General features: G+C 40.7%; 1 protein-coding gene across 1 annotated transcript in view; it reads right to left on the bottom strand.

Annotated features, from left to right (window-relative positions):
- Positions 1 to 24622, bottom strand: part of CNTN5 (contactin 5) — a 265440-nt gene that overhangs the window by 180079 nt on the left and 60739 nt on the right. Inside the window, exons 3-4 of the mRNA XM_032219901.1 lie at positions 19158 to 19253; positions 535 to 738 (exon numbers count right to left, since the gene is read on the bottom strand). Coding sequence (XP_032075792.1) covers positions 535 to 738; positions 19158 to 19253 — 300 coding nt within the window. The remainder of the gene's footprint in view (positions 1 to 534; positions 739 to 19157; positions 19254 to 24622) is intronic.

The raw sequence follows: 24622 nt of genomic DNA, 5'->3' as shown, positions 1-24622 counted from the left end.
GAGTCCCTGAGCCAACATGACTGGAGGAGGAATTCTGGGAGTTGAAGTCCACAAGTCTTAAAGCTGTCAAGTTTGAACATCCCTGGGTTTTTTTTTTCTAAAGGGTTAGGGGTGCAAGGGTCTTGTAACTTGACACCTTTAAGACTTGCGTGCTTCAAATGCCAGAGTTTTTGAGCCAACATTTTGGTTGCTAAGCGTTGTTAAGTGAGTTTCACCACATTTTACAAGTTGGCCACGCCTACCCAGTCACATGACTGCCAAGCCACTCCCACCCGGTCACATGGCTGGCAAGCCACTCCCACCTGGTCACATGGCCAGCAAGCCACTCTCACAAAGCAGGCCACACCTACAGAAGAGGTTCTACAAAAATTTTAAACCCACCACTGGTTTGAGTTATGCTTTATCAGGAAGCCTAGGTCAGAACAAGTTGTCCTTTGGACAACCATGACCTGGTTGTCAAAGAATCTCCATAGACAACAATCCTTATACTCCCCCCCTCCAATACATTTCGATTTTGAGAAACAACTAACTTACCATCCGTTCGAAGTGTTAATGGAGTTGGAGGACTAAGGACCCTGGCATTTGTCACTGTGTTCTTCACGAGGCAGATATAACTCCCAACATCTGATGGCTGCACTTTGGATATATACAGGTTGCCTGTTTCCTGGGAGATGAAACGCCTGCTGTCTTCTGCCACAAAGGAGGGGAACGCATTAAATACCCAGCTGTAGATGATCTCTGTAAAATAAAGAGGCAGATACTTTGAATCTTTGAGTCCAGAATGCGGCCGCGCGAGCGATCGTGGGTGCACCTTGCTTCACCCACGTAACACCTATCCTCCGCGAGCTGCACTGGCTGAAGGATGTATAGATCGGAAGAAGATGTAATATACTGTATTATATTATGTAAATGTAATGTTGATAAGGAGTTAAATATGTGTATATAATTAGTAATGTATGCGGAATACATAAGATATTTGTGTTACACTTTAGTTTTGTATGGCGGAGATAACACCAGGACGGTTGTACCATGTCCAACTTTTTTTTAAATAATAAAGAATTTGTTTTAAAAAAAGGGAATATATCTAACTTCATTACTTTTCTCCATGGACCAAGGCAGATGTTCAGTGATTATGGGGCAGCTTTTTTTTTACAAAGACATTTGTTTATCATTATTATTTTTAATGAATTTGGAAAACATGCATGCTTAGCTGTTCTGACCCTCCCTCGTCCTACACCAAAGCATGCCGAGACAAAGATACCTCAAGGATTTATTAACACAGAGACAGGTCCTTGGCAGCAATCCAGCACAGACCAGGCCTTGGCAGCAATCTAGCATAGACTAACCTTGGCAGCAATCCAGCCTGCCAAGCTAGCCACGAGAGTTCTCCAACGGTAATGAATACATTGACTCCTGCAAAGGGGCATGTGCACACACATTCCTTTTATAGTCTTGAGAGGAGCCTAATTACCATCAGCTGAGTGCAATTATCTCCTGTAACTGCGTAACTGCTCCTTACGCCTATTAGCTCCTCGGTGCCGGGCATCCAGGAACAACTCTCTTGGCTCCTCCCCACTGCACCAATGCATGACGTCGAGATCACACTCCCTTATCTCCTCCCCACTGGGCCAAGGCTCAGGCGCCTCCTGGTGGCCAACCAGCCTCTCTGTGCCCTGCTCAGAGTCGGAACCCTGTCCAGGGTCCTCCACCTCCTCCAGAGCCAACTCATAGGGCCCCTCGCTGTTGGAGTCTGGTGGCAGCTCCAATGGCTCCTGCTGGGCCACAACACTTAGCTATGGGTAAATATTTTCAGCACATGTAGATATAAAGGATTTTCATGCCAAATAAGATCTCCAATTGATTCCAATGTTCTACTATCTGACTAACTCCTAGTGCGAGGAATTAAAACTCGACAATTTAAGATTAGTTGTGGATAAATTTATTACTCATCACTGAGCTATGCTGAATAGGAAGCAATAAAATATGCCAAATACGTAAGAGGGAATTAGTATTAACATTGCATGGACTTTTGCTGAACAGCGCTTGGAAATATATTATAGCATATGTTAAATGCCATACGAAACCACTGTATTTAATTTTAGTTCCCGGAGATGACAGAAAAGCAAACTGCATCTCATATTTCCAGACCTTAAAGAAGGACTAAGCAATTTGCAGTTCTCTGCCCCTCTTGAGATTATGTTATCAAGCTTGAGGGGTGCAATTTTTCTCATCCTTATTTATTCAGAAATAAATTATGGTTAGGGTCTAGGGTCTAGGGTCTAGGGTCTAGGGTCTAGGGTCTAGGGTCTAGGGTCTAGGGTCTAGGGTCTAGGTTAAAGGGTATAGGGTATAGGGTATAGGGTTTAGGGTTTAGGGTTTAGGGTTTAGGGTTTAGGGTTTAGGGTTTAGGGTTTAGGGTTTAGGGTTTAGGGTTTAGGGTTTAGGGTTTAGGGTTTAGGGTTTAGGGTTTAGAGTTAGGGTTAGGAGTTGTGGTTAGGGATTGGGGTTGGGGTTTAGGTTTTAGGTTTCCCATCTTTATTTATTCAGAACAATTAAGGCTAGGAATAAAAATGTGAGACCTCTAAGAGGCAATTCCTTTATTCTTACCACCACCACTCCCTACCACACCTAATATTGTTCTAAAATAATATTTTGTAAATTCAGTCATTTTGCCATGAAAAACTGGCAGTGGAAGCATAGTGAGTCATGGTTAAAGATAGGTATAGAAGAAGTTTACCTCTTCATTTATAACTTTGTAAACCCCTCCCAAAAATTAGGTGCGAACGGCCTCAGAATTTTTTTCTCCTATCACTGGAGCTACCTGCAACCCATCAGAAATCAAGAGGCCGAACTAATAATATACCTTTTACTTTCAACACTCAAAAAAATGGGAATAAAGCAGGTTGCCATGCACAATTACTCTTCATCTTGATGATAATGGTTCATTTGGTTAATTCAGCTTTCTGACTGTGCACAATAATCAGAGGTGGTATTCAGCCGGTTCGGACCGGTTCGCCCGAACTGGTAGTAGAAATTGCAAGTGGGCTTGCCTACCTGCCCCATCTCAATGCCATCCTATTGAGGCATGCTTTTGAGGCCGGGCATATGCACAAAGCAAGCAGGTATGTGTGTGTGTGGTGAACCGGTGGTAACAAAATGTGAACCCACCGCTCACACCACTAAGTTTGCTCAACGTACTGGGCCACAATAGGTTGGCTAGCGATCAGAGAGTCATATGACCAAAGACATAATTCATAAAAGCAGGGGAACGTAATGCTGTTCTTTGGAATAAGTAGCCTAAGCAGTATTTCCCAACCTCAGCAAGTTTAAGATGGCAGACTTCAACTCCCAGAATTCCCCAGCCTTGCTATGGTTGAGAAATACTGGAAAGGATGTCTAAAAAACTCCTCTCCATCCATAGGCCGCCATAACACTAACAGTAATAGCAAGATGGGGACAAACACCTCATACAATCATACAAATATTGTAACTAATATTTATGTAGTGAGTAGTAACTTGTGTAGTAAGATGATCAGAAGCTTTTGCAGATCCATGGGGCATGATCCTCTCTCTTTCTCTTTGTGTACAGTGTGTGTGTGTGTGTCAGTGTGTTTATCAGCACAGTAAAGCAACTTTTAATTTTAACTTTATTTTCTGACAAACACCAAGCTGAGATTTATTTACGGTTAGATAAAATAAATTCCTCCCAAGCAAGTTTCCATCTCTCTCAATTCTACTTAAACTAGAAGTTTGACTCTGGCTAAGCAATTTCGTCCAATTACCTATTGTATATGTATGCAACTTGGAGAGTTGAGTAAATATAAAGGAGAGCTATTGATTGATTAATTATGTGCCATCAAATCCTTGTTGTCTCTCAGCGATCGCACAGATAGATCTGCGTCTCATTGTACTGGCTAGGTGACCTTCTGCCTCTGGCATTTTCTTCCCACATCTTATTTCTTTCTCTTTCTTTAACATTTCCCTCAAAGTCATCTGGGAGAGCTAGAAATGTTCTTTGTCTTCTTCTCCAATTTCTCTCCCCCCTTCCAATTTTTCTTTGTAAATATTACTCGTTGTCTTCCCCAGCTTTTTCCTCATATCCATAAATTCAAGCATCTAACACTGCTTAGCATCGATTTTTACTTGACAGGCATTCATTTCTCCTGTTCTATCTCCCAGAAGACTTCATCAGAATAACAGAGATGGAAGGGACCTTGGAGGTCTTCTAGTCCAATCTCTGATTAGGCAACAGATCTATACCATTTCAGATAGATGGCTGTCCAATGTCTTCTTAAAAACCTCCAGTGTTGGAGTACCCACAGCACTGGTGGCAAGCTGTTCCACTGATTTCTAATTGTCAGGAAATTTCTCCATGGTTCTAGGTTGTGTTCTGACTTAGGCTTCACAAAAATCACGAAGCAGACTCCTTGTCCCAACAAAACCCCTTTTTATTAAGCTAATGTGAATTCCTCTCATTCACATCCAGTAAAGTCCCGGCAAACAGTCTTTCAAGGGTGAATTTACAACTACAGATCTTATCAGGCTTGGAGAGCTGCCAGGCCAATATCTTCCAACTTTTCACCTTTATCTTTACCAGAAAATACCTGGCAAGGAGTCTCTAACAGTCATGAACAAATCCTCACACTAATTAAGCAAACTAATGGTCTCCTGCAAACTCTCCTCCCCTTTCGCTCCTCTTTATTTCCTATGGGAGGGGCCATTCTCCGTCCACCTGTGGCTTTACTCCCAAGTCAGCCCTTGTTCCTTAGATGTTTCCTTCTCCTGGCAGCTCTGTCCATGCACATTGGGAACAGGCTCCAGCTGTTCTTCTGCCCCAACTACAAAGGCAGCTAATAATTGGCGACCCTGGTCCCACGCTGGAGGACCACAACAGGTTGGTTCTCTCCTTGATTACTTTCCATCCATTGCTTCTTGTGCTGTTTTCAGGTTCTATAGAGATTAGTTTGACTCCCTCTTCTTTGTGGCAGCCCTTAGATATTGGTACATTGCTATCATGTCTCCCCAAGTCCCTTGCCTTCATTAAACTAAATATTCCCAATATTTATTAGAAGCTCTTCAGGATTTGAAGCAGAAATCTTGTTCAGGATGACTATATATTTCACCTAGGTCTAACATGTACCCCCATGCTGATCCAGAGGCCTTCTTCTCTCCATATTCTGCCTGCAATTCCTTACAGCTACACTGGAAAAACAATAAGAAAGGAGAGAACTGATAAGAGGCTGTGAAAGACTGTCTTTTTCTACAGCTATCATAAAGGTTTCCAATCCACCTTCATATTCATATTTTCCATTTCTATTATCTCATCTCCTCCTCCTGATGTTTCCATGTTGTTGAACTTTTAACACCCAATATTAGTTCTCAGGCAGCCTCACTCCAGTTCCCTGACAGACTTGTCACTTCTGACTCTAAATATAGAAATGTCAAGGTTAGTTCTATAATAGAAAAATCCACTGCTACTGTTCAAAAACACAAAATGTTTCACTTGTCCAGCCTTGGATGGAGACATTAATTATCTGTAATGGCCAGAAAGAATAACCTTGAGGAACAAGGGATAGAGATGGCTGCAATCAAGACAATGATCAGACAAGAGAAATCTGAATCGGGGTAGAAATGTAATTTGAAGAAGTGTCTCAGATTTAATCCTCCCTAGTTTTCTTAAACATAAAGACAGGGAAGACTCTTAAGATTCTGTTACAACACCTTCATGGAACATAAGCTTATTTTCTTTTCGTTTCAAGAAATATCCAGCTACTGTGCATGCATGCATGCATGCATGCATGCATGCATACATACATACATACATACATACATACATACATACATAATAAACAGATGTGTGTGTGTGTTTGTGTGTGTATGTTCCAGCATAACTCTGGAACGCCTTGAGCAATTACAACAAACTTGGTACATAGATGGCTTATTCTCTGGAAAAAAATTCTGTGGGGGTAAGACACCCCTAAAATCCCTCGGGGTGTGTGTTCTGTTAAGATACAGCCTGTTGCACCTTAAAATGGTTTATACTATACTGCCGTAAAATGGCTTCTACTGTGCAGCCAGTGGAGTTGCCATAGTAATGATTCACAGTACTCCACAAGGGGGCTCCCTCTGATAAGGGGGAAAATCCAACATTAGTAATTATGTTTGGTCCGGATATTTCCCCCTATAAATAAATACCTGGGCAACGCCAGTTTATCAACCAGTATATTATATTTTGACAGCTGTCTGTTAGATTTCTAATCTCAAAGAGGTGTCAACAAATTAGCACAGATCGCAGAATGATCTCCACCAAAAACCACAAATATAGATGTCTGAAAGGAATGCAACTTATCTAGCATTTACCACAGTGTAATAAGAAATGTAGGAGGACAAAAATCCTGAATGATAGAATTAATTGTTAATTAGCATCCTTGTGGAATGCTATGATGGAGCCATTACCTCCCAGTTAACCTTATTATTTACAACTTTTGGGTGTTGAAGTGATTAAGGCACCAGACTTTAGCTTTCTTTTGGAAGCATTGGAGTATAAAGATCTACTGAAATTTAGAAAGTGATTGATCAGTTTTATAAGGATCCTAATGGAAGGGAGAAGTGTGTGTGTGAATCCCTGTCCATCACCATGCCTCAAATTACAGTATAATAAATGGACAATCTGGAACTGCGCTGGCTGCTAAGCTCAGTACACAAATTTGTCTGTTACAATGTCTTATCTGTCAACGACTTCTTCAGCTTCAACTTCAATAATACACAAGCAAACAATCAATGCAAACTTAAGGTAAACCATTCCAAACTTGATTGCAGAAAATACGACTTCAGCAACAGAGTGGTCAATGCCTGAAATGCTCTACCTGACTCCATTGTTACATCCTCTAACCAGGGGTGGGTTCCTGCCAGTTCTAAGCTCTTCTATAGAAGAAGTTCCACAAATCTACAGTGCCGTTTAGAACCGGTTCCAGCTCGTCCCCGCCCGTCCGCACATCATCAAGATGAAAAGCGAGAGGAGGAATTCTGGGAGTTGAAGTCCACAAGTCTTAAAGCTGTCAAGTTTGAACACCCATGGAGTTTTTTTTTCTAAAGGGTTAGGAGTGCAAGGGTCTTGTAACTTGACAGCTTTAAGACTTGCCTGCTTCAATGCCAGAGTTCCTGAGCCAACATTTTGGTTGCTAAGCAAGAGCATTTTTAAATGAGTTTCACCACATTTTACAAGTTGGCCATGCCCACCCAGTCACATGGCTGGCAAGCCACTCTCACCTGGTCACATGGCTGCGAGCCATTCCCACTCAGTCACATGGCCGGCAAGCCACTCCCACAAAGCAGGCCACACTTAAAGAAGAGGTTCTAAAATTTTTTGAAACCCACCACTACCTCTAACCCTCATAGTTTCAACCTCAAACTGTCTACTGTGGACCTCACCCCATTCCTAAGAGGTCCGTAAAGGGGGCGTGCATAAGCACACCAGCGTGCCAACCGTCCCTGTCCTACTGTCCCCATTTATTTGTATTCATTTCTTTCGTTCATGTCCATGTTTATATGTATAGCTGCTATCTTGTACATGTTTGACAAACTAATAAATACAAATACAAATTAGGAGCCAAGCTCTTTTTGATGCAAACCGTAGATTACTTTTGTGAAAAAAACATTTATTTTTCTGAGTCCAAAAAACTGCACATCCTATTCCAAAACCAGGGAGACACCTACAGTAGAGGTTAAAGGATTTAACGTTTTTTCTTATGCCCCATATATCCATACTCCCTCCCTTCTGTCTACAGTAAATGGTATATTTTCACATACAGCTTATTATCAATATTCATTAATCCTCCATGCAAGTCTTTAATGAAAGCAATTTATTTGTTGTGCTGGAATATTCCACGTAGGAGGAGGTGATACCATCTATTTATTACCTAGAAATGAAATTGCTTCCTTTTGAGCTCTTCGTTGTTCTTGATCTATCACATACATACCTGGCCAAATAAAACCACAGACTGTGTCTTTGCCTTTATTCAACTTTAATTACTGTGATAAATCTTTGGGATTTCTTTCTCTCTTGCTACTTTGCACAGAGCTACCAAAGATGAGTTAATGTGGTAGACATGAAAAAAAGCTGATTCTGCACTTATGAACTGAATGGCTTTGTGACTATCACAGAATGCCCCCCTCTCCTCATTGGCTATCCTAGTTCAAAGGATAGTAAACATAGAATCCATAAATCTAAGGGGGCACATTTCTTTCAGCTGGAAAGAGATCCAAAACAGGAAAAAAAAGAGTACTATCAACCTCATGAGTTTTGGTAACCCTAAGGGTGTAGGATAAATATTGTAATAAGAATGAATGCAATCCTAGATGCCACATTTTTAAAAGCTTGGTCTCCATAGATAGGTAGCATGGGTTCCAGTATCAGCATTATTTAATGTAATGTGGTTGAAAGAGCTGGATGTTTTTGGCCTGCAGAGATAAGGTCTAAGGGGACACCATGTAACATTAAGAAGGTTTTCACAGTGGGGGAAAAAAAACTGCTTTGAAAGCCAAGGAGCATTCATGTGCTAGAGGTATTTAGGTCATGTTTCCCAAGTCTGGGAAGCTGTCATGTTTGAACACTCCTGGTGTTTTTTTCCTAAAGGGTTAGGGGTGCAAGGGTCTTGTAACTTGACAGCTTAAAGATTTGCACACTTCAATGCCAGAGTTTCTGAGCCAACAAGCAAGAGCCTTGTTAAGTGAGTTTCACCATATTTTACAAGTTGGCCATGCCCACCCAGTCACATGGCCGTCAAGCCACTGCCACAAAGCAGGCCACACCTATAGAAGAAGTTCTAAAAAAATTTGAAACCCACCACTGCGGGAGAGGTTTAAATAGATTATGTTCAGGATATGAGGGGTCTGTAGATACTTTCTCAGCCTTCTTCCAGAGCCATTCAGTATATAAGTCCTCAATGGAAGACTGGCTGGTTGCAAATCTGAAGGAATGGAATCCTGCTACCAGTAGTGTTCAAAATGGTGCAGCAATAGCAATGATCTCAACCAAGCGTAAGAAAATAAAAACCTCTATAAAGCCCTAGTAAGACCATACCTAGAGTACTGCATCCAGTTTTGGTCATCACATTATAAAAAATATGTTGAGACTCTAGAAAAAGTGCAGAGGAGAGTAACCAGGATGATTAGGGGACTAGAGACTAAAACATATGAAGAACAGTTACAGGAACTGTCCAGTGAAGAGAAGAACCAGGGGAGATATGATAGCAGTGTTCCAATATTTGAGGGGCTGCCAGAAAGAGGAGGGGGTCAAGCTATTTTCCAAAGTACCTGAAAGCCAGACAAGGAATGATGGATGGAAACTGACCAAGAAGAGATTCAACCTAGAAATAAGGAGGAACTTTCTGACAATGAGAACAATCAACCAATGGAACAGAAGTTGCCTTTGGAAGTTGTGGGTGCTTCATCACTTGAGACTTTCAAGAAGAGACTGGACTGCCATTTGTCAGAAATGGTGTAGGGTCTCCTGCTTGAGTGGGGGGGGGGTTGGACTGGATGACGTATAAGGTCTCTTCCAACTCTGTTAATCTGAATCTGAAAACTGGAATTCCATGTGGGGAAGGACACTTACAGTTTGCATCAGTGAGGTGGTTTGATTCATTCTGTTGGCTTTGCCCATTATTTAAGTAACAAGTGCAGAAGTCTTTTCCAAGTATGGAAGTGCTAGACGATGCCAACAATGGATGACAAAGGAAAACTGCTTTTGAATGTGGACACCTTGCTCACAATTTGAACTGAAAGAATTGCTTCTTCAAAACATCATTGAAGTGAAGGACTCCTTTGAAGCTTTGCATAGGTCTAATCTCTCACAGAACAACCCAAACAATTCTTTCAAGTGTCACCTACATTTGAGCAATTCAGAAGTTCAGTCTTAGAATTAGCTAACATATACAGGATAGCAGCTATAAGTATGAACATGGATGTGGACAAAGGAAATGAATACAAGTAAATGGGGACAGTAGCAGTGGTAGGTTCAGGCCAGTACACCCTGGTATGGGCATACCGGTGGCTGCTGGGAGCAGTGGCCACCGTACAGGAACAGTGCTTTGGAGTGCCCACCTGCCCTCCCTCATTTCTCACCTGTATTTAAGCCAACTGGGCCATTTGCGCTTGCTCGCGCAGCATACAGCACCTGTGCGACCTCTGCCGAGCAGCTGGAGTGACACAGGGCGGTGGGTGCACATGCCTGCACAGCGTGGGTGCCTGTGGTAGATGCCCAGCCACATCGCAGCGTACCAGTTGTGACGGGATCTGGAACCAACCACTGGTAAGTAGGAAAGGGACGGTAGGCACGCTGGTGCGCTTATGCACGCCCCCTTTACGGACCTCTTAGGAATGGGGTGAGGTCCACAGTAGACAATTTAAGGTTGAAGCTGTGGGGATTTGAGGATGTATCAACGGAATCAGGCAGAGCATTCCAGGCTCTATGGATGTTGCCACTGATACTAGCAAAGGATCTCACATGTATAGTAAGCTGGACTTGAGCCACTCTTTGGACGATGTCTCATTGTTCTGGCCTTCAGCAAATGACTGAATATGAAAACAAAGGTGCCCTCACCAAAGATTATTCTGCAGAGCACACAGAGCAGTTAACCAGATCAGCAAAAGACCAAATGGCAGTACTCAGATAAATATACTGTGCTTGGTTAATATTAACCTTCACACCTTGTGGGGTGTGTGCTTGTGTTAGTGTGCTGAATGTTGTCAGCCAGCCAGCCAGCTGGGCTAGCTTAATATGTAATAATTCAGTAAGCCATTTAAATATGCTGTGAGCATGTAAAATACGAGAATGCTGGACATTCAGTGTCTCAGATGCCCTTCAACTGTAGAACACCTCCAATTATGAAAAGCTGGGGCCCTAAAACTTGAGATTTTTTTATTTTTTTTGGGGGGGGACTTTTTCTGAGTGGAGAGGTGTGGGAGACAATTAAAATAATTGGGAACACAGGTAGGGAAGTCAGACAACCCAATTTATCAAAAGTTAATCAGCTGCCTAATGATGCCAATATTCCTGTTTAGCCATGTGTTAGACTAATAAATCACTATCAGCCTCACTCTTATCCAGTTATTAGTCACACAGTTCCTTGCCGAGCAAAATCTGACTTTCTCACCTCATCTTACACATACATAAAATGCAGCTGAGTCTCTGTTATCCTATATATCACAGGGAGCTACTGGGAAACCAGTAACCTGCTCCCATTTATCTTCCTCTTCTCAAGTAATTGTTATTTAGTGATCATGCATAGCCATCCGTTGTCTTACTTTGAGTCCAGGGCTGCATCCCCTGATTATAGTTCCACTCCAAACTCTCGGCTACAGCAGCTAATATGTGATGTTCACTTCCTAGTGAACTTCCTTTCAGCAAAAGAGACAATGCATCACCAATGTTTCCTTTAATTTACTTATTTGTTTACACATAGCATCCTGAGATATCTTAAATGATCTGCAAATATCCATGTAGTAGGTCATTTGTCTCTTCACAGGCAGCCTGATAAATTTTCACAGCTCTATTTCATTTAATGATATAGTGCTCTAATCAAACAGTCTAGAACCAGTCGTACACTCACAAATATGGGATGTTGGTTTGTTAGGTATGCCAGGCAAAGGTGGTGTCCCAAGGGTTGATAGCCAGGAATCGTGGATAGGAAACAGTGTTACTAATACTTGTAAGGTGTTGAGGGGAGAAGGAATGGCCTTGAGAGACAGGAGGAAGTACCAAGAAGATGGTTAGGTAAAAGGGCCCAGAATCCAGGATAGGAATACAATGTGAGTGTCTTAGACAAGCCCAATTCTAGTTCACAGGTAGATAAAAGGATACTGTTTCGATCTAGGCTTCCCAAGAGCATGAAGTTCCTTGTCCCGACAAGAACACTTTTATTAATTTATTGTGAATTCTGCTCATTCACATCCAGTAAAGTCTTTCAAGGGAGGATATGCAGTCACAGACCTTATCTGGCTTGGAAAGCTGACAGGATGATATCTGTAAAACGTGGCAAGGAATCTCGGAGAGTCACAAACCAATTAAGTGAACTAATTGTCTCCTGCAAACTTCACTTCCCTTTTGCTCCTCTTTTATTTCCTCTGAGAGGGGCCATTCATCATCCACCTGCGGCCTTACTCCCAAGTCGACCCCTGTTCTTTAGCTGTTCCCATCATCTTGCAACTCAGTGCATGTGCACACTGGGAACAGGCTCCAGCTGTTCGTCTGCCTCATTGATGTCTGCCTCTGAAGGCAGCTGATAACTGGCATCCGGCTCTGGCCCCCTCTCTGCCTCCGACACAGAGCCCTCATCAGAGCCTTCCCCAGACTCCAGGACTGGCTCATGTTCCTCCCCAACTTCCTCACTGTCTGAATCTGCTGGCAGCTCCACTGGCCGCTAGAGTCATCAGAATAATTGGTATGCTTATTTGCAAGAAAATTCTAAAAGTGGTGGGATATCTGCCAAAATCCTCATGCTGTGATGTAAGAACTTTGCTAACCTCAAAAAGTGATTAGTTTGCTAATGAGCAGCTCAGAAATTAATATTCAAAATGCTTGGAGATCTGAGAGTAGAAACAGACAAACTATCAGCACTGGAAGATCCATAATTATCATATTGATGAGAGTAACCCATGCTGTCCAAAGGGAAAAAATGGGGACAACTGAAATAAGACTCCTATTGAAGAATGGTGAAGCAGCTGTGGGATGAGGGAAGTATGCACGGCCCTTCAGTTTTTAATTGGAAAATTCATATAAATTCATAGCAACACAACTTTCACACCTATTCAGTTATGCTGTCATCACAGATTCATTTTCTCCAAAGTTGAACATTTTTCCCATTTTTTTTCCTAGTTAGAGCTTAATAATCTCCATTTCACTAGACTGGAGTCAGTTATAAAGATACTGTCAGGAATGAGGAATGGGAGTTGGAATTAATAAGATGGTATCTATTATGTTGGAATGTATGTATATTTTAGTGAAGGAAAAGTTCCTTCATATAAATGTCCCTCTAGAGCAGTGGTGGGTTCCTATCATTTCAGACTGGTTCGGCCAAACCGGTAGTGGTTTGGCAGCCTGGGTTGCTGGAACCGGCAGTGACCCAGGCCTGCCACGCCCCCAAACTGATTCCCCCCCTTTTTTTTATTGAACTGTGCATGGGCATGCAGCATGCAGCCATCAGCAAACCAGCAGTAGTGCCTGCCAGAACCCACTCCTGCTATAGAGGATTAACCTCTGTGTGTGTGTGTGTGTGTGTGTGTGTCTGTATGTGTGTAGATAGATAGATAGATAGATAGATGATAGATGATAGATATATAGATAGATAGATAGATAGATAGATAGATAGATAGATAGATAGATAGATAGATAGATAGATGAAGTAAATGTTCCCCTTGCACATATTTTCTAGTCGTTCCTGACTCTAGGGGGAAGTGCTCATCTCCATTTCAAAGCCGAAGAGCCAGCGCTGTGCGAAGATATCTCCGTGGTCATATGACCAGCATGACTAAACGGCGAAGGCACACGGAACACTGTTACCTTCCCATTAAAGGTGGTCCCTATTTTTCTACTTGCATTTTTACATGCTTTCGAACTGCTAGGTTGGCAGAAGCTGGGAGAAGTAATGGCAGCTCACTCTATTATGCGGCGCTAGGGATTTGAACCGCCAAATTGCTGATCTTTCTGATCAACAAGCTCAGTATCTTAGCCACTGAGCCACCATATCCCCTTGAGAGATAGCTAGAGAGATAGAGATACCTTATATTATCTGTTGTATAGCAAAGGGTAGTCCTCGCTCTTACGAATGACAGCTCGGTAGCAGCCAGGCGCGTCTTAGCCAATCGGACGCGCCTGTCAGTTGCCGAGCTGTCAGGCGCGAGTCATATTATCCATATTGACAGTACTTTTCAGAATTGGTATCACTTACTGATCTTTTTTTTTAAAAAAAATCAGGATTAAACATGAAAGTTTTTCATGCAAATGCTATCTAGGTATCAATAAATCAGGGTTTTTTTTAAAAAATGTCATTTCTTCTATAAATTCATTACTTTGTAAATTAAAACACAAAGTTTCTCATGTAAGTTATTCTAACGTATTTAAAATCTACACAAATATATGCATTTTACAGGCATTTTGTACCTTTTTGTTAGCTAACCTAGAACTCTTTTCTGGGCCAAAGAGTCCAAAGGTCCAATTTTGGGGTCTTTTTAAATTTGTTTGTATCATTAAACATAAATGCCTTTGAGTCCTATACAGATTCTTGTGGAACTTTCAACTTCTATGTCAATTTCTGGCTCAGTATGACAAGTCAGTAGACAAGGCAAATGGAAACATTTTCTAAAATATGTGGAATGAAAGCTACTATCTATCTATCTATCTATCTATATCTATATCTATATCTATATCTATATCTATATCTATATCTATATCTATATCTATATCTATATCTATATCTATATCTATATCTATATCTATATCTATATCTATATCTATATCTATATCTATATCATCTATATCTATATCATCTATATCTATATCATCTATATCTATGTTATATTTGTTATATCTATGTTATATATGTTATACTGTTGCCAAAAAGGCAACAGTAAAAATATTGGGTTTCTGTCTGGATGGTCTCTTGTGACGAGCCGAAGGACAGAGAATGGAAGTAGTGATCTTCCTCCCATATTTGGCATACCAGGGGTTGTAAAATCTAAATAGATATCTATATCTATCTATCATCAATATATATATATATATATATATATATATATATATGTGTGTGTGTGTGTGTGTGTGTGTGTGTGTGTGTGTGTGTGTGTGTGTGTGTGTGTGTTCATAAAGCTGGAATGAGGAATCTATTATGGCACCAGCACCCTTATTTTATTTAACCCAAAGAAGAACATTCTATCCATATCCATGTGACACCTTATGCCTGCTTAGAATAATTCTATCATTTATCATTAATATGACAGATGAGCAATGCCCTCCAACTGAGCTCAACATCTGGCGACCATCTGACTACATCCATGTAGTTCATCATGCATCATTTGCCATTGTCTTCTAGGATATTTTTAACCCTCTAATTTAGTCAAGAATCTTGAAATTCATGGGTAGAAACCCATCCATGTAGTAACCAAAGTTAATCCTGCTTACTGTTTAACCTAGACAAGGTCAACTCAAGGATGAGATCTATTTAGAATAGAATAGAATAACAGAGTTGGAAGGGACCTTGGAGGTTTTCTAGTCCAACCCCCTGCTTAGGCAGGAAACCCTACACCACTTCAAACAAATGGTTATCCTGCATCTTCTTAAAAACTTCCAGTTGGAGCATTCACAACTTCTGGAGGCAAGTTGTACCACTGATTAATTGTTCTGTCAAGAAATTTCTCCTTAATTTTAAGTTGCTTCTCCCTTGATTAGTTTCCACCCATTGCACCCATTGCTTCTTGTCCTGCCTTCAGATGCTTTGGAGAATAGCTTGACTCCCTCTTCTTTGTGGCAACCCCTGAGATATTGGAGCACTACTATTATGTCCTTCTTTTCATTAAACTAGACATGCCTATTTCCTAGTTCTTCATATGTTTTAGCCTCCACTCTCCTAATCATCTTTGTTGCCCTTCTCTGCACTCTTTCTAGAGTCTCTACATCTTTTCTACATCGTGGTGACCAAAACTGAATGCAGTATTCCAAGTGTGGCAGTATTCCATTTGTTAATGGTCCACTGAATTTTACTGTCTTCAGTGGAAGTGTAGAAGAACCATGAGATGATTTTTGAGAAAATAAACAATAACTGCTGATAAAAACACTGTGAAACTTTCAAGATTCTGCTATCCTATATTGATAGGGTTCTAACATTATTTCTGATGTTTGTCTCCAGACTTGACATACCACAAAGTATTAACATTAATGAAAATCTAACAGTATTTCCCTTTCCCTTTCCTTCTTATGCCAAAGAGAGCCAAGTAAGACAATCTTTAGTTTCTCCCTCACATTTTCTTGTTTTTCCTCAGTTGACTTGATGCTTTACTAATTAAACCAATAGACAGATAAAATACAAAGTAACAAAAAAAAGAGATTTAAAAAAGGGCAAATGGAATCTAAATGGGAAGAATTTAAAAAGTGACCGAAATAAAAAAAGAAATGTGACTCCCAACTTTCCTCAGTACAAATACAAATATAAGATAATATTTTACTCTAAATGCAAACCAAAACTTCATATAAACAACATGCAAGTTTAACAATCCCAAACAGTCTCTAAATCTATATAGCAAAATAATTACTTTGTCGGGGTTCCAAGTAACACCCCCAATGAAAGAAAACTCTGAGGCTTGAGTCCCATTTTATTAGAGATGTTATATTGGCACATCTGGGAAAACCCGAATCTGAAGTTTCCAGGTTTTCCCCACCCAAAAGAAAATTCAAGTCCTTGCCCAGCACCCACATGTCCATCACATGGTCGAATCAGGCATCATCCCAAACTGGAGATGCCTCCCAGTCACCTCATCACAGCTGTGGGACCAGGTGGCCTTGACTTTCTGAGAAAGAATGTTGTTATTGCTATATATCACCCACACTCTGCATAATTCCCCCATCCCATTTCCCCACAGAAAATGTACCAGGCCTGGAGTCCCAACGGTAAAAGATGGCTTCCATGTCTGACATACTTATTCTAAGTATAAACCTTAACACACACACACTCAAATACACACCCATTATGCACAATATTTTCTATAATCATAACAAATCTGATTATCAAATATGTTATTAATTCAAGAACATCTCTAGGCTCCTCTATAGGAAACCTGAGAAAAAAAATTCACATTGATGCATTATTCCCATTATTAAAGTACATTTTAATACAACTTTTCAACATTTTCCATCTAAGGCTTTGAGACTTAGAAGAAACCTTTTCTTTGAGTCCTAAACAGATCCCTGTGGAACTTTCAATTTTTATGTCAATTCCTGACACTGTAGCTCAGTATGACAAGTCAGGAGACAAGGGAAATGGAAACATTTTCTAAAAGATGTTACCGCACGCCGGATTATTCTGAACGGTTCCTACGTGCTAAAATAAATATATACTGTACATGAAAAAGCTGAGAATTTTCTTGACTCACTTATGATATAGGGAAAGGGAGAGAAAGAAGTTATGCTACAAAGTACCAAACCTATCTAGGAACATCTTTATTAGAAGTGCTTTATGCAGTAAGAACTAACAAAAAAAACATTTGCTTCTGGCTAACATTACTTTTTCACAGACTCTTGTGGCATTTTGAGAAAGTTCCCGTAATATCCTCAGTGCAATTGTGTGCTCAATGGCCCAGAGAGGTTGTCAACTCCTGACATAAATAAAACATACATAATAGACCACACCATCTCCCGGGTTTTGAATATACTCAGCATTTTTAATCACTCAAAGCTAAACTTGCAATCAGAAGTGGTAGAACTCAGAGAGATCATTTTAGAGAAAACTAGAGCTGTAACAAGTAAGGACTTCATAAAAAAGTATCAAGGCTTTTGGCCACTTTTTTCCCAGGACTCCTACAGTAGATAAGAAATCTGTTGGTAAATGACGGTGGGTAATTTCTAGTTTTATTTGTTTCCATCAGTCATAGTTGCTCGTGGGATGGAGAGGTGCGGTGGCCGAGAGGTGGAGTGCTAACCTCACAATCACGAGGCTGTGAGTTCAATCCTAGGTAGAGGCAGATATTTCTCTCTATGGGCACAATGAGAATGTAGCTGTTGAACAAAAGTCTGCATTGGTGACCAGAAGGGCATCCGGCCAGTAAACACTCTGCTAGCTCCATTGAGTTGCCTAGACTCTATCCCACAAGGGATTATGGGATTGTTAATGGTGATGATAGTTGCTTGTGGGATGTTTGTGGGAATGTAATTGTTGTGTCTCAGGTGTCAATCAGTGCAGGATCTGGGCTCTCATTGGTTAAAACGCATGGAGCGTTCTGGCGGGAAAATTATGGGTTCTAATTGATTGCCGGGTTGACAGCTGCCATATAAAAAGCTGTCAACCCGAAGTAGTTCAGTTCTGTTATTTCTGTTTACAATAAACATCTTCTGGTTGACTTGCCTCCCCCCTCAGCTCGTGATTCCTTGTTCAGGAATACATAAAAGAAATGACTCCAGGCTGATTCCTCTTTTGTCTCCAGTGCCAAGCTCTGTCTGTCCTTCTCCTATAGAAACAATGCTGTGGCTTTTGTATAGATAATCCCAAAGGGAATGGCCTTTGGCTATTTCAATATTAGCCAATATATCCAGATCAGAGCAAGCCCGCACACCATTCAGTTCAGCTATCGGAAAATAAAGCCTGATATTTATTTATCAAAAACCACCAACCAGAAGCTACAGCTGGCCCATAAAGCAGCTACACAAACAGGCCAAAGGGTGGCCCATGTTACAAGCCTGTTGCATAAGCTGCGCTGTTTGTCAATTTGCTTCTGGGTCCAATTCAAGGTATTGGTTATGACCTTTAATGCCCTTTATAGGCATAGGGCTAGTGTACCTGAGAAACCATCTCAGCCAGTGGTGGGATTCAAATAATTTAACAACTCAGGGTCACATTGGCTGTCATGGGAGGTGTGGCCCACCCCCCCCTCCTCCAGTTCCATCACACATGCGGGACGAGTCTCCCATGAAGAAGATATATTAGGTATATAAGTCCAAGATGGCAGCCTTGATGGTATGAAAGCTCCATCTGTGTTTTTAATGTATGCCTCATGAGAAGTTGAGGCAGGAGCTCCGTCCTCTGCAACGACATCTATATAGGATATGGTAGAAGGTTATATGAACAAATTTCAACTGAGCTACTTCCAACAAGCTTCTCTCTCAGTAGTGACATTTAGAAGAGATCTGAGACAGGGGAGGAGTGGGAGAAAGTCCTTGGGAGACTCCTATCTACTGTCTGCCTATTGCTGTTTCTATTCACTGAGCAAAATGGATTGGTTTAACCTTATTTCAAAAATGCTAACTCCGGTTCAGAAGCTTTTACGAGACACAGACTTTAATTATCCTTTTGATAGCTGGGGTATCAAAGTCTTTACTGATCCACCATCAAGATCACGGCTGAAAATTATGAGCCCACAGAGTTGCCATCAATATAACATTCAGTCAACCTTACCTGGCGAGTGAAGTGGAGGAGAGCATATTAGCACCACACCTTGACCTTCCCTCACGGACACGGCACTTCGTGTTCGTCCGCTGAAATTCCCCAGATCTGTTAACATAAGATTGCATTTTTTATTTGCAAGGAGAACGTTTTCAATATTAAGTGTCCATACAGAGTTATTTTCCATTCTTCCTTTTTTCTTATGCTAACAAAAAAAACAAAACATCCCTTTTGCCATGGCCCAAAGAGAACAAAACATCCCTTTCTTCTGAATTCAATGTATTCTGGCTAATTGCAACTAGTAAATAGAGATGTTCCATGTGACATTTTTATTATTTCTTAGGGGATGCAGAAACGTGTCAGCCAAAAGCCAATGAGTGATATGACGCTTTATAACAGGTATCTAATAGCTCTTTTACAATTTCTCGCGTATTGATTTCTTCCCTAATAAAAAGTCATTCTGTGTACAGTTGAAAGAGATACAGAGGGAGGTGAGGAAGCTTTGCGTCTTACCTGTATTCTGGCTAAAGCTCTTGAGTGTTATAAAAAGGATACTGCAACTTAACTAATAAACCATACAAATGTCTGGAATACTGGCTCTATTGGTCTGTAGAGATTCTCAGTCATCCAGGTCATGGTTGGCCAAAGGTGCTTTTTCAGGAGGCAAATGGACTTTCTTTTTTTTTTCTTCGAAGACATTTCACTTCTCATCCAAGAAGCTTCTTCAGCTCTCACGGGATAGTGGGAAATGGAAGGATTTATATTCCTTGCAAACAGCTGGTCATTTGCATCCTTTTAGAGCATGGGTATAAAACTTGCATCATCATGGCGGCATCACATGGCTTTTCCCCCTTCGCTAAACTGGGCGTGGGTGTGGCCAGTGCATGATGGGCCACTAGTTTGATGCCCCTATTTTAGAGGGTCATTCTTGGATGAGAAGTGAAATTTCTTCAAAGAAAAAACAAGTCCAGTTCAGTGGTGGGATCCAACATTTTTTACTACCGGTTCTGTGGGGGTGACTTAGTGGGCATGGCATGGTTTGGTGGGCATGGCAGGGGAAGGTTACTGCAAAATCCCCATTTCCTCCCGATCAGCTGGGACTTAGGAGGCAGAGAAGGTTCATCGACAAATGTGCGCCCGACAAATGCTCACCGACAAAACCGCGTTGACGAAACCATGCCCGCCATCAACAAACAACATAATGGGACGCAAAAACAATGTTATAACCCTAATCCTAACCCTAACCCTTGTTTTCACGTCCCATTATGTTGTTTGTTGATGGCGGGCGCGGTTTCGTCAGCACGGTTTTGTCGGACGCGCATTTGTCGGACGCGCATTTGTCAGGTCACGGGCAGAGAATAGATGGGGATGGGGCCAGTCAGAGATGGTATTTACCGGTTCTCCGAACTACTCAAAATTTCTGCTACCCATTCTTCAGAACTTGTCAGAATCTGCTGAATACCACTTCTGGTTCAGTTGCCTTCTGAAAAAGCACCTGTACTATTGGCTCCACTGGGAAATCTGTGCCATGAGTCCCTGCTGAGAAGATATTATGATTCATGGCATTCAAATTAGACTATAAAGCTCTGAACATTTTTTAAAAATATTTTAAAAGCCTGAATTCCCTAATTCTGTCAAATTCCTGTTGTGGGAAGATTTTGCTTATGATTCCAGCTATGGATATGCCTCACACTATCCTAAATTAGAGTAGAACCTTCTTGGTTGTGTTGAGCTGGAGATAGTGAGCTTACTGCCATAAAATCTATTTTTAAAAGACAGTTGAAATCATGGCCTGTTTTCTGATCATTTGAAGAGTATACAATAGTTCAAGTTCAAGATTTTTTTTTAAAAAAAGAATTATGTTTTAATTCTCGCATAGCCTTACAGCACATTTATTGTTTTTTATTGTCTTGTTGTTCTGCCAATGGAGCAACTTTTTTCTTTTTAATTGAGAAAAAAGCTTTCAATGTTATTGTTTGTACAGATTTCCTTTCCTTTTGTGCTAAACAGCACTTAAAAAAAAGAAATATAAAAACAAACAAAAAATCACTCCTTACAAAATAAATGATTTCTGGCTAATTTCAATTGGAAAACAACTGCAAAGTAGAAAAGTACATTTCATTCATGTAATTATATGTTTACACAGGATTTAAAATATGCAAATTGTTTCTTATGTTTGTCTCCCATACAGTCTTTTGAGCCATGTTACTAGTTATTTTCTCGACAACATAGGACTTTTTTCCTGTTTCTAAAATGAAGTGTAATACATTCCTGATGTGGTGTACAGTATATACGTACACACACACACACACACACACACACACACACACACAGACAAATATAATATACAGCTTATTCTAAGTAAATATGTTTAGTTTTCTCATCCAGGAGTCTGATAGCCTACGGATAGAAACTGTTCTTCAGCCTGTTGTGTGGCTGGCTACCCTTCTATATTTCCTTTCCGATGATAGGAGGGTAAAGAAGTGCTGATCAGGGTGTGAGTCATCCCTGAGGATTTTCCTCACTCTTCTAAGGCAGTGAGCCCTACGATCTCATCTAGTGGTATCAGGGCAGTGGTGGGATTCAGCCAGTTCGCACCACTTCAGGAGAACCGGTTGTTAACTTTCTGAGCAGTTTGGTGAACTGGTTTTTGGAAGAAATCATTAGGGCAGAGAACCAGTTGTTAAATTATTTGAATCCCACCACTGTATCATGGGACAGCCCACCATGTTTTGTATTGTGCTCACCACACTCTGTAATGTTTTTCTCTCCATGGCTCTCAAACTGGCATACCATAATATTTTTTCTATCATAGTGTTCTTATTAACTAGGACCAGGGGTGAAATCCAGCAGGTTCTGACAGGTTCTGGAGAACCGGTAGCAGAAATTTTCAGTTGTTCGGAGAACTGGTAGCGCAAATTTTCCGAAGTTTGGAGAACTGATAGGGCAAATTTTGAGTAGTTTGGAGAACCAGAAAATGCCACCTCTGGCTGGCCGCAGAGTGGGGTGCGAATGAAGATTTTGCAGTATCATTCCCCTGCCATGCCCACCAAGTCACACCCCACCCACCAAACCACGCCCACAGAACCAGTAGTAAAAAAAAATTGAATTTCACCACAGACTAGGACCAGTGTTCCCTCTAAGGTGCGCGGGTGAGCGGCCGCGCACGTGGCAACAAAACACCTGCAGGAACATTGACTAGGACACACCCAAATGGATTCTCCCCTTTTGCAAAAGTAAAGGATGGCTCACAACTCAGTGAAAAGCAACAGTTTTGCTTCCAGAATAAGCTAACATCAATAGTTTAAAAAAACAGAGATGAAGGAAAATGAGGTCATGGAAGCCAGGCACACAATCACTAAAGCAGTACAATTTAATCTACTGCTCATTGAAATATCTGTTTTGTATGAGTTACAGGTCATTGAGAAAGCAACTGGAAATTTGTTCTCCAGGCAGCATTATAGAGACCTTATCCTTCTTTTGCACAAATAATTTGATTCTTGTTACTACCACTATTACCACTACTACTTGAGATGGTTTCATTTTGGTTGAATATTTGATTTTTTTTAACCATTTAGTACTGAAAGGAGAATTTAAGCTTAATTATAGGAACGAAATGCTAAATTATGTCCCAAATAGTAGGAATTTGTTGATATCACAAGAATTTTTGAGACTAGCAGACTTGGAATGTGGCAAAGAAGATAGATCCACGTTGTAATTGTATTTGAAGCATATTATGATGCACTTTAAAAATATTCTTTTTTTTGGGGGGGGGATTTTGTCAAATAAAGTAATAAAAATATATTAAAATTACAGGAAAGGAGAGGCTAGCACCAGCAGTGGTATAGATGTAACTAATTTTAGTTATGATTATCTACTGTGTACTCAGCTTGGATGAAAAGAAAGGTCTCAATGCACCTTGTTTAACAAAACACAATACAATATAAACAATAATTTTCCATCTCTTTCTATCATGCCAGTTCCACAAAGCCTTTCTATCACCTGCAACTGAAGTATGCATAATGACACACCCTTTTTTTGCAACATTGCCTAATCACTTCATTTGTACCCTACAATAAAGTTTGTTGTTTGTGTGTTCAGTCTAAATGATTTAAAAAGAAATACATTGAAAGAAAGCAGGAGGAATGGTCACTGACTTCAAAATACTGGCACAAACAATTAAACGGGGTAAATTGTGAGAAAATTGGGAGAAAAATATCCTTATTTTGTAATCTATTGTCAAAGACAATTCTCAAATAAGCCACCTGTATCGCTTTCTTTAGCAGCATTTGGAACAGGAGTCTTCTTGGCTCTGAGGGTAAGTCTATTTTCAATCAGCTGGGTCATGGTTGTCCCAAAGGTAATTTTTTTAACTAGTTACTAACCAGGCGTTGCCTGGGTATTTATAATAAATATCCAAACTAGATGTAAATTCTAACGTTGGATTTTCACCCTTACCCGAGGGAGCTCCCTTGTGGAGTACTGTGAAGCCTTTACCAACTCCACTGCGCTGTACAGAAGTCACTTTACGACAGTACAGTAGAAGCCATTTTAAGGCACAACAGGCTGTATCTTAACAGAACACACACCCCGGGCGGGGGTGTTAGAGGTGTCTCACCCCCACAGTATTTTTTTCCCCAGAGACTATTATTATTATTTATGATTATTATTTATTCAATTTATAAGCCGCCCTATTCCCAAGAGACTCAGAGTAAGTCATCTGTGTTCCAAGCTTAGTTGAAATTGCTCGAGACGTTCCAGAGTTATTCTGGAACACACACACAGCCTAGAGAAACTTGTTGGATGAGAAGCTAAATGTTTTCAGAGGGAAAAAAACCCCCAAGAAATGTGCCTTTGGGCGGGGGTGGGGGAAGCACCTTTGGCCATCTCTTTGGAGATTAGCTCTTATACTCAGATGGGGAGCATATTTGGCTTATTCATTTAGTTTATAGATTTAGATCTTCTCTCATACATTCTGTTTTGCAGCCACCACCCTATGGAAAAACAATCCCCAGAGATAGGGACAGTACCACGTCTCCTAGGGTTTCAGAAAGGTCTTAAAATCTGATTTTGGCCCTAGGCCTGAGTGTAATGTATTGTTGTACTGTGTTTGATTTGATTGTGTGATTTTTAGCTCATTTTAGCCTGGGCTGTCTAGGTAGATTTAGATTTTATCTATTTTTATGGATATTTGTTTTTGTTTTCTATGCTGTCCTATAATAAGGGAGTCCTATAATAAAGGAGGCTATTATACATTTGGACAAACAATTATCATCATCATCATCATCATCATCATCATCATCATCATCATCATCAACAACAACAACAACAACAACCCAAGATGGCAGGAATAGCCAACACTACAGTAGATAGGCTTAAGATACAGAAGGATCTTGACAGACTTGAACATTGGGCACTATCTAACAAAATGAAATTCAATGGTGAAAAAAGTAAGGTTCTACATTTAGGCAAGAAAA

Source organism: Thamnophis elegans, chromosome 6, assembly GCF_009769535.1.
Source record: "Thamnophis elegans isolate rThaEle1 chromosome 6, rThaEle1.pri, whole genome shotgun sequence".
Classification (NCBI taxonomy): domain Eukaryota; kingdom Metazoa; phylum Chordata; class Lepidosauria; order Squamata; family Colubridae; genus Thamnophis; species Thamnophis elegans.
Note: the sequence above shows the minus strand (reverse complement) of the source record. Positions and strands in the feature narration are given on the sequence as shown.